The following is an 11,413-nucleotide window of genomic DNA, read 5'->3' as shown; positions in this document are numbered from 1 at the left end:
TTGGGAAAAGGCTAGGCCGATGTGGTGTGTTTTTATGAATTTTATCGCCTTCCTAGTGTCTGTCAATAACAACTCTGTATTTCGAGACCAATAGTCAACTAAGTCTATCTAGACAAGTAGCATTCGTATAAGCGCTAACACTGAACGAATTGTTGAGGGATTTTCTTTAGAGATATTCGATTGTCAATAACGCTTGTACAAGTTCCGGTCGCTGATCTAGACTCAGTTGCCATGTAAGTGCGCAGTGTGGGTGTACTGACGGGCTTGTTGTCGGCGTCCACGTCGGTGAAGCCCATCTGCTGCAGTCTGCGGCGGCGGTAGAGCTCGTAGTGTCGCGCGTGCGTCTTCTCGCGCAGGTCCTCCATGTTGGTGCGGATCAACATCTCGCGCAGCTTCACGAAGTCGCAGTGGGACTCGTTCTCCACTGCAACAGAAACACATTCACTTTTACATTATGATAACTCCAGATATTTCGTCTTTTTTAGCTAGATCACGAGGACTAGACAGAAAGAAATGGACCTTGAAAAGTGCGTGAGTTTGGGGTCAATGTAATGTTCCTATGTATCAGATCGCAAGTAATTGTGAAACACTGTTACCCTGCACGGTCCCCCAGGGGTACTGCCTGGCGCGGACAGTCTTGTTCCCGATCTTCACGAAGTCCGTGGACCCGACCACTGCGAAGGGAATGTGCGAGTTCATGACGCTGTTGACCTCCGTCACCGACTCGTCGTCCACCGGGAACTGGTAGATCTCCACAGAGTTCGCTTGCAGCTCTTGCATTATTTTAGACTGGAATTTATTATTTTATGCGTTAGTAATGATAAATCTCGTTAATTAATCTGAGGTAATAGAAATATTCTTAAACCAATAAGACTAAAGTGTACTTCAAAATGGGTTTTAAAAGTTATGGGTAGTGGGTGTTTTCGAGATATACTACTTACAAAATCAAAATAACATAGTTCTTGCAAACTCACTTAAAATATTAGTTATTAAAAAGTTAGCTCATACCAAGTCAAACATAAAGAGGTATTTTTCTAACTTATCTGATAGTTTTCATGTCTTTCTTTACACCTTGAATGAAGATAAATACTGTCTAGCAAAAGACGGCCGACAACACGTGTTCACAATAACAACCTCCTAGCATAGTGCAGTGAGTCATACTACAAATAATACTTTGTATGTGGTAATGAATCACTTGAACATGAATTACATATTAACGAACTAAATGTAAATATACAATGTATGTAGCTTTTGTGTACATGTGCCTTACGAGAAATTAGAAATCCAGTGTTGCTATAGATAAATAATTATTTGTTAATTACATAATTATTATATTTTTCATTACAGGTATATGGATAATTTTAATAAGATCAATTTATATTCTAAAATAATACCCATATTTCGGTCAGTAAAGTGTAATAGCAATATAGTAAACAATCTTTGAAATAAGAATATTACTTCAATTAGGTTATTTTGTAGCACATTTATCATTTAAAAACCTGTTAAGTGATAATCCATATCTTACAAAGTGTCCTGAATAACAAGTCTGTTTTATTGAACAAAGTTAAACAAGTGATAACATTGTGGTTTACATAACGAGTTTGTTTTATATTAATGTGTCCCATTTTACCCTCAATAAGGAGAACAGATACGACTTGTCAAAAGTATCACTTGCGATCAATCGGCAAAAATACCAAGGAATTACGTTAAGTATGACTTACTGGCTACGTCAAGAAAATTAATGGATATACATATTTGGCATACAGGTGCTATATGTAAATAAGTTTTAGGGGGTATAGACACCCTATTTTTTGACTGAATAAGTTCAACCTAGTAGTTTCCATTGCACTGTTCTTTCCGAGCAGATTAATTTAAGTCCGATGTTCTTCAGTGGAATGAGTTTAAAAAAAAATACACAAATAACGATTCTTACCTTAAACTTCTGCAGCTCAGTCTTAGAGATGGTGTCGGCCTTAGCTATGATGGGGATGATGTTTACTTTCGTGTCCAACTTCTTCATGCACACCAAGTCAATGGACTTGAGGCCATGACCTGGAAACGTACGTTATTACAATTATAAGTTATAACTTTATTCAATGCGATCATTTTAATTCATATGTAAAGGATACTGATACGTAGGGTTGACTCGACACGCCAATACCAGACAGATAAGAATTGTTATCATTTAGTAATTGTTAATTATAAGCCAGGTTTTCCCTACGATTCTTCGAAGTACTATTTTAGTCGTCTCTGTCAAGGCTTTTCCCATCCTATCTTACTAGGACTGCCTCCACTTTACTTTCTTTAATCAAAACAAACTCCTCCTGTGTTAAACAGCGCACGTAAATTAAGAACCAATCGCGAGTCTTATCCCATAAGACTATACAAATAGAAATCTAAGTGTTATATTGTCAGTGTTTATATAGAACGTGGTGAAGTCGTGAAATGGGGCGCCGTACCGTGACGTCGACGACGGCCGCAGCCGCTTCCGTTGTAACCTAAACCTTTTACTTGTGTACTTGTACCATTGCCCATGGATACAACATTATTCCAAACTTTGTTATAGTAAGTATTATAATTGTAGCGAGTTTCAGTCGAAAAGTATCGAAGCAGAATGCTCTGGGTAAGATGAAATTATGTTAGTCTGTCAAGTAAACCAATGTAAACAAAAGGTAAAATTAATTTAGTCAAAACGTTAGAATGAATCATACTTTATCAGACTGTTCTCCTATTTAGTTAAGGAAGCATTAAAAGAGCCGTCGACTAGACAATTAATTATTTCTTGTAGTCGACAAACAAGTACTGTTTAGTATAACACGAAGTAAACGTCAAATTACACGTAAAGTAACGCGTCGGTATCACGCACCGCACAGCGCCGCCGCTCGGCTGCACTTGCCGCTTGTTTACATTCATGCACTGTGTAGTGTTTACTGACGCACAATCACTGGCGTGGAATGTAAAGCGCTTCCTTTATCATGCCCTAATACTTGTCTCGACACTCGCTTTGAGAATGTAATGCTATTGTGATTCGTCTATGTGAATGTGGATGTCACAGTTCTCACACCGATGTGGTACATGTAAAGATACACTCAATACATGTTGAGGTATAAACAGTTTTGTGTTATAAATAGCATCTGTACGTATACTATAACAAACACGGAAATATAAAGGATAAAAGTACTGGCATACTGACCATGTTTGTATGGAAGGCATGACGATTAGCACATGACAGGAATAATAAATATATAGCTTCACAAAAGGAAAGTCAAGTAAATAATGTAGTATTGAAACTGTCAAATTTATGTGTAAGTTAATAAACAAGTTGCATATTCAATTGAATCTGGTGTCGCGAATCCCGTTACAACTCTATGGGGAGCGGAATGGAGAATACGAGGACAATGGTTGTGTGTCGCGCGCGCCCTGAATACATCTGTTTGGTGGCGAGCTGTGCTGTGTCAAGGACAGGTCGTTATGCTGAGCAGGACACGAGCCACTACACCAATATGTAGTGAAAGTTTATATTGTTTTAGTAACCTAAAATGTATCAATCATGAACACCTAGAAAATGTTGTGATAAATCAATATCTAATTATGTAGTAATCAGGTTAATATAAACACAATGGTATAAGGATTATGGGAAGAAATTAGTGATCAATTTCATAAACAAGAAAGACCCTTGGTCTTAATAAAAATGAACTCTCTTCATCATCATCATAAATTATTTTAGAGCAACATGCTTCAACCTATTTAATCAAACTTTTGGTACTAGTTTAGTACTAGAGGAATAATAAATTCAACATTGAAAACATATTAATAACTCACCTGTGGGACAAATAAAGTAAAGACAGACATGGAGCCGGCTGTCGTGGTATGTGGGTAGTGCTCGCTTAATCTTCAGCTCTTCCTGAAGGTATGCCTCAAACTGAGCATCAATGTAGTCCACTACTGCTTTGAAACTGTCCTCCTTGTTCACCTGGTCTCCATAGCCAACTGTGTCGCATATTGTTAGCTGCCAAGCAATGATTATTTAAATGTTATTAGAAGGAATAACTTAACAGCTCATTACTACCTTGGAAATATTAGGAATATAGTTTCACACTACAATTAATTATTTGGTAAAAAATTACTATACTTAAATATAAGTTTTATTTTAGTTATTCTTTAATTAAATATAAAAATATTTAATAAGGCTTGAATATGGTGTTAGCGCAAGCTAAACTGCATGGTCACATTGTTAAAAAATTAATAAACAGTTTCAAAAATTTGAAAAACCACTTCAATGCTATGTCTTTCAAGATAGATTAAAATTAAGAATTTAGGCTAGAAGAAGAAGAAGAAGAGTTACACACCTTCAGTCTGACACTACTCTCCTGCAGCTCATATGTGTGTGCCTTCAACTTGACAGTTGGCAAGTTGTGAGGACTCGGAATGGATTCAAAATTGGTATTGAACAATGAGTCCATGAGAGTTGATTTACCCAGGCCAGTCTCACCTACATAAAATAAAGCAAATGATTAAAAATATTATATCTAAATATGATAAAAATATGTAATTTGTTAACTTGAATTCATGCACCCACCCACTAAATTAAATTAACAAGGTTGCAACAGGGCAGAGACAATGTACCTATGTGGGTGATTAACAAAGTGCTATCATTAGTCATTTATTCCCTCACCTATACACAGGATGTTGAACACGAATCCATTTTGCACGCTCTTGTTCACCAGCTGGTCAGGGAGACTGTCGAAGCCGACGTGTCCAGACAGCTTCAGAGTACGCATCAGCGTCTCCATCTGAAATTCATAATAATAATAATAATAATAATAATAATCTTTATTTCAGAACAATGTCCATACATAATTACAAAATAATAAGATTTATAGTAAAATTTGTGCGCGTATAAATGCTTTCAGGATGTCTGAGTCCTGCTTTTCCGCAATAACCTGCAGGATGCTGTTGGTGCTGCTCCTGACCCTGCTCAGTAGTGATACGAGCCGCTTGCGTATTACCGCGTGGAAGCCGTCTACCCTGGCTTCCGCAAACATACCGGAGGCACTGCAAAAACGGGGCAACCCCAACAACATCCTAAACCCGTTGTTATATTGGACACGTAAGGCATTGAGCGTCCTCTGCGTATATCTGAACCACAGGCTGCACGTGTAGAAAGTCTGACAGTAGGCTTTAAATAGAGTGACTTTAACTTGTTTACTACAACGCACAAACCTGCGGGCCAGCATATTACTTCTAACCGCCAATGCCCTACGTTCCCGTTCTATGTCAACCTGGTCCTCAAGGTCCTCTGTAACGTAATGTCCAAGATATTTAAACTTTTCTACCCGCTTTAGTTCAATGCCATTTAGCTTTATTGCGGGCACATTCAATGTACATTTACCGGGGGCCTTGAAAACCATGTACTCGCTCTTCTTAGCATTGTACATCAATCCATGCTGAATGCTATATGTTTCACATATTGCAAGCAACTGCCTCATTGCACTTACAGTTGGGGTCAGCAGCACCATGTCGTCTGCGTAACTAAAGTTGTTCATACAAATGTTGTCAATCCAGCATCCCACTCGTGTGCTGCTGAGCCCAACTATAAGCTCATTCACGTACAAGTTGAAGAGCCTAGGAGAACTCAAACCACCTTGTCTCACCCCGCACTCCAACCTGTACGTGTCCGAGAAGGCATTTGCCCACCTTACATAATTATTCTGGTTTTGGTACCAGAAATGAAAAATCCGTTGTACCTGTGTAGGCACGCGGGTTTTCTTGAGTTTCTCCCATAACAAGTCATACGACACAAGGTCAAATGCCTTGGAGAGGTCAAGAAAGCATGCATACACAGGTGTACTTCTTTCCGTGTAGTATTGGACAGTGTGCTTCAGACTCAGAATTGCGCTTTCAGTGGAAAGTCCCGCGCGAAAACCAAACTGAGCATCATGAATATTAATATTTTTATCAAGTTCTGAGTCGAGCACACTGTCCAACACCTTGGCCACAATTGGTAGCCAAGGAAATCGGTCGGTAATTGTTCTTATCAGACAAATCTCCAGTTTTATTTTTTAACTATTGGTACTACGATGGTTTTCATAAGGTCTATAGGCAAGTACGAGTGATTCAGACATAAGGTAAAGAACATTGCCAGCACACGCGGTAAATGAACACCAGCGTATTTTAGATGCTCGATACTGAGTCCATCATGACCCGGTGACTTGCCCCTAGACATGCTACTCACAATTTGTCGAACTTGTTTAGCAGACACCCTATACAATTCACCGGTCATGGTGGACCCAGGATCTGCAGACGAAGAACCCAGTGGAGACTTAGTGGTAAAATGTTCTCTAAACAGTTCAGCTATATCTCTGCTATCACTCGCACTTCCCACGCTCACTGGAAGGCCAGTCTTATGATTTAAACTGTTGGTTGCTTTCCAAAAATCACTAAGTTTTTAGAAGCACGACATTCCGAAATAATTTCCATTTTTATCTGTTCTTTGTTATTGTGACACCACTTTAATCTATTTTTAAATAATTTGCGACTTTCACACATTTCTTCATATATAGTACCGGATTGTGGCCTATCCTGAGAAACCCAGTATAAAAATTTACTCCTAGCTTCCCTGTGAGCTTCACATACATGCTTATTCCATCCTATTACATGTTTTTTTCTTACGCGAGTGAGATTTAGTTTCACAAGTGTTAATGGCTGAGTCTGTTAATGCTATTATTATATCCTTATATAGTTTATCTAGACAATTTCTATGTTCCTTACAATTACAAATATCATAACTACATTCTCTTAATTCAACAGGAAAATCTATTAATTTCAGTTTACTATTGCACAATTTGGTATAGCTTTTTATTTGTTCTTTAGTTCTATAGCCCCAAACAGCTTTATTTTTTATATTTTTATTATAATTACTATTTTTACATATAATTGCACTTAATTCACACTCAATGACTAGGGGCAAATGATCAGACCAAACGTGTCATAATTAATAAATACATTCTTAATAGTTTGTTTGGCAGAATGACTAGTAACACAGTGATCGAGCCACCTCACACACCCGTGAGCCTCGCTTATAAATGTATAATTACTTAATACACTTCCTAACACATCTATATCCACACAGGACCATTGTTGGTCCATACATAAATTAATTAGCTCGTTACCGAACAGTTCTCCCGGATGAGCATTAAAATCTCCTAGTACGTAAATAGATTCTATAGCGTAATGATCAACTATCGCACATACCTCGCCAAAACATGTCGTAAACTCCTCCAAATTGTCTATTCCATTTGTCGGCATGTAAACACTAAACACAAGAAATGCGCGGTCTTTCATAGACACTTTTATTGCACTGATACGCGGATTATTGCACTCGATAACAGTCACCTCTTTGAACACACTTTTACGCCACAGTATTGCCACGCCACCGTAAGGTCTTCCTTTCAAAACACCGTTTGAAATATCCACTGCTGACGTGCCCGTGTATGCGAACTCCTGGTCAACAGTGCCCAGTATCGGTATGTCATAGGGAAGTAGCCAGGTCTCTTGTAAGGCTATGATATCCGCCGACTGACACAATTTTCTGACACAATCAATTGATCTTTTTATCGACTTACAGTTAAAACTGACAAATTTAAATAAAGTAGTTTGTCAGTTTTAACTGTAAGTCGATAAAAAGATCAATTGATTGTGTCAGAAATAATTAATATCTTGTTCACGCTATTCCCACAAGCGACTACCGACTGTATCAACCCAACGACCACTCGCAAATGAAATGTAATTGACTCAATTAGCATAAACGAACGCGATGTTTGTTGTTTGTACACCGGTCACAAGGAATGCTCTATTTATTATTTTGTAACTATAATAAACACTATTCAATTCAAACTACAGTTTTTTATCAAAGGAGCAACGCCCTTAGCACGATTTCTTTATTAAAAAGCCTACAAAGACAACTACACTATATAGTATTCATTTACATATAACTGGTATTATTAAATAATCCACTTTAGATGTTAAATTATTGTCTACATTAAGAAATGCACTTAATTTCACTCACTTTTTGTGGCTCAACGTCGATCGCCGCCATGTTTACTTTTTGACTGATTTCAACTAAGTGACATGAACTGTGGTCGCATTCGCATTTCTAGCCTCACTTCACAGTACAGTGCTCCCAAAATAATAGTACGAATTAACAATTATCCTTTTTACTTAGGCAAGCACATTTTATCATTAAATTACATGTCTCATTATTGTTTATTTAAAAAAATCCGCAGAGTCCAATAAAAAAAAAAATGTCTTGGCACATTGAAATTAACAGACTGTGAAAGAATAAACAAAAGAGTTCAATTTAATTTGTCTGATTATTGCCTACCATTGTCCGACTTTGACTTCACTGATGCTTCAACGGCCTAATATTTGCGTTTTATAACTTTATTTATTCGGTTAAGCTTACAAAGAACACATTTTTATTTACAAAGAAAAAAATGATAGTATTTATATTATCATGACATCAATTTTAAATATTAATATAAAAATACTTCTATATAGTTTAAAATAGCGTTGCTCTCAAATGTTGTTTCTTTTTCACAATGAATTAGATATCACATTTGCATAATTTTCTACCATTTGAAAACTAACCATTTAATTAGTAGGTTTTTAAATGGTAACATTTGAAATATCATGAATGGCAACATCTTCAAAATCCAAAATGGCAGGAATGCGACTTCGGTGTGTTATCATGTGAGCCAAGGGAATAATGTTTTCTTGAATTTTATGGTCGTAAGTGGATTTTAAAATTGTGTATCAGTGAATTGTGACATAATAAACCATGGCGGACCTTAAATCGCCGCCGTATAGTGATATTAAAAGACCTGAAGAAGTGGTCAGGATGACGACGAACGATAGCCTGAAATTCGCAGTTCTTATCGGGCTAATTGAAGTCGGACAGGTGACCAACCGGGAGGTGGTGAACACCGTCCTACATCTGGTAAGTCTGCACGCCCCTGCTCCGACTGGTTGCACCACAATTTCTTCAGTGCATCAAAGTGAAATCTTATCAGATTCGTCTTAGAAAGGTTATTAGATTGGAATGACACTGTATTTAGAAGTATATACTTCGTACCTCGTTGTTTTTATGGTCTATCGTACATTTAAAGATTTATGCAAATTGTTTATTCGATTAACAATAACGCAGCAACGTGTGGTCGGCCAAGAGGCGCGTCTATTTTCATTGTTTTTATCGATCGTGTTTGGTCGTGAATCGCAGGATCGCGGCAGCGGCCGGCAAGCGATCTATGTTTGTTTTGATATTTTACTGCCGGCTGTACACTGCTTACTTTCACGGCGAGGCTCAGGAAGCACAACACCTAACAAGCAGTACACGTGAAGCTATATTGTTGATTATTGTAGGTCTCAATAGTCTAAGCTAATTGATGCGTAAAATAATGACGTGGTTTTACCTTGAATATTTAACAATCGTGGTAGGTAGCAATATTTTATAAATATGGGAAGGGCATGTACCTAACACCGCTTCATGTAACTAACACTGCTATTTTAAAATAGTCGAATAAGTCTGTAAAACCCTCGAGAGGACTGAGGACACGAGTACTTTTATTTAATTCGTCGTAAAATTATATGTTGCAAACTGCTAAGATATGTCATGTAATCAGTTATGCGTGGCACATACAGAAATGCATAACTTTAAGAATCCAGTCGGGACAATGAGTGTCCTATAATGCTGATGTACCTGTGACGACCGTGGAACCGAACGACATTAATGGTTCATAGCTAAATGTGGTCTCTAAGCAAAATGTTATCACTTCTAAAATATATTGAAGAATCGTGGTGACGTTCACTAATAATCATTTAGTGGTTTAGTAGGTGGTGAGGTAGGTAGTTAAGTGACAAATGACGAGACATAATACATAATAATATACTGTGCAAAAACGGCGCGGGCGCAGCTCGTTTTAGCTAGGCCCAGGTGGCTTTGTGACGATAAACATATAAATAAAGTCACTTGTTTTTACTTGACGACTTCATATTATTGTGTAAATTGCAAAACAATCCTCAATGTTTTTGTGAGTAGTGTGACAAAATAGTCAAGTTATTTAACATCAGGCAGTACGGAGGTTACACTTATTACGTAATGTACTTGCGCCGGTTGCTGGTGTTACTTTATAATTCAGGATATGGATGCCCTGTTAACACAAGGCTAGTATTTACGTAGAAAGTCGTAAAAATCCTGTAGAACGCGTGTCGAACATTACTTTGGGATGCCCCGCGCTATGGAAAACATTGCATGGGATTTAGGAAAGAGGGTTGATAACTTTCTGAAGGAACCAGCACGAGATAATTTGGCCACCTGTTTTACGTTCAAGCAATTTAATCAAATTTACAAGTCTTCGTTCCTGTTTTTGGTAATTAAAATAATTGCATTGCTAGTGTACCTTACCAGTTCATTGTTATAAAAAAATGCTTTTCCGTTCATGATTGTTTAACGTATAGATTAGACAAAGCAATTTACCACCTGTTTAATTGTAAGTAATGACTAGACAATTGCCTTAAATCGTTATAAGTTGTAGCTTATGTACACATCCGAAATATGGATGTGTACGTAAGCTACAAGGACGTCTACTAAATCACATCTAACAGAAATAAAAATAATTCTGTACATTCTATTTATTTATTTATAATTAGTGACTAATACTATTAATTTGTCTTACCTCTTGCAGTAGAGCCTATTTTGGAACACACAAGCTCCGGTTTATAAATTCAGGAACCGACCCAATGCCGTTATCTAATACCTGAAATTGAGTCACAGTAACAGTTGATAAAGATATCGGGGTTATCGCATAATCAATCGCGATCGGCATTTGAAAATATGCTTTATAATTACAACGACACAATTTCTTCGAACACTTGACCGCGACCTTGCTTCGACCAGTTACGAGGTTTTTCTGTCAACCAACGCAAACCGCTTTTATCGTCATCCGTCTATTAAAAAAGAATTTGAAAGAATTGTTTTATTAGGTAATCAACGGTCTTGTCCTTTTTTGACATCATTTAGAACAGGCTTGGCTGCATAATACATATGGCTGGCGACCTCTACTAGATTAACCTGATTAACCAGCGTGTTAAAGAAACAATTTACCCCTACTTGGTTAAATTGATACCTATTTATACATATTACCGAAGTAATCGAGAATAATTAATCAATGGTAGTTAGGAACAAAAGGTGAGCTACCGTGGTCCGGAAATAATTCCAGTCGTAATGGCGGAGCTGGAAACTAATTAAACGTGACCCGCGCCGGGTATAAGTGATCTTCATCCGCAGCGGGTTAAATGGTACACGGAATACCACTACTAGGTCGCTCGATTAATAAATATGTACAGCTTTAATACT

General features: G+C 37.5%; 1 protein-coding gene across 1 annotated transcript; it reads right to left on the bottom strand.

The window, feature by feature from the left end:
- Positions 1–119: 119 nt before the first annotated feature.
- On the bottom strand, positions 120–8,176 carry LOC113506499 (septin-2-like). Its single transcript, XM_026889338.1, has 7 exons — positions 8,069–8,176; positions 4,676–4,793; positions 4,350–4,492; positions 3,823–4,009; positions 1,934–2,052; positions 597–789; positions 120–424 (listed from the first exon to the last, which is right to left on the bottom strand). Exons 1-7 carry the CDS (start codon positions 8,096–8,098, stop codon positions 135–137), a joined length of 1,080 nt encoding a protein of 359 aa, XP_026745139.1. The 5' UTR covers positions 8,099–8,176; the 3' UTR covers positions 120–134.
- Between the last annotated feature and the right edge of the window lie 3,237 nt (positions 8,177–11,413).

Source organism: Trichoplusia ni (assembly GCF_003590095.1).
Source record: "Trichoplusia ni isolate ovarian cell line Hi5 chromosome 18 unlocalized genomic scaffold, tn1 tig00000865_group17, whole genome shotgun sequence".
Taxonomy (NCBI): Eukaryota; Metazoa; Arthropoda; class Insecta; order Lepidoptera; family Noctuidae; genus Trichoplusia; species Trichoplusia ni.
The sequence above is the reverse complement of the archived record's forward strand: the minus strand, read 5'-3'. Positions and strand labels throughout refer to the sequence as shown.

Coding starts and splice junctions, on each gene's coding strand:
- LOC113506499 (XM_026889338.1), bottom strand. CDS start 8,098: ATGGCGGCGATCGACGTTGAGCCACAAAAA. Junction 4,794..8,068: donor TCGACGTTGAGCCACAAAAA/GTGAGTGAAATT, acceptor TATGAATTTCAG/ATGGAGACGCTGATGCGTAC. Junction 2,053..3,822: donor TTACTTTATTTGTCCCACAG/GTGAGTTATTAA, acceptor GTACGTTTCCAG/GTCATGGCCTCAAGTCCATT.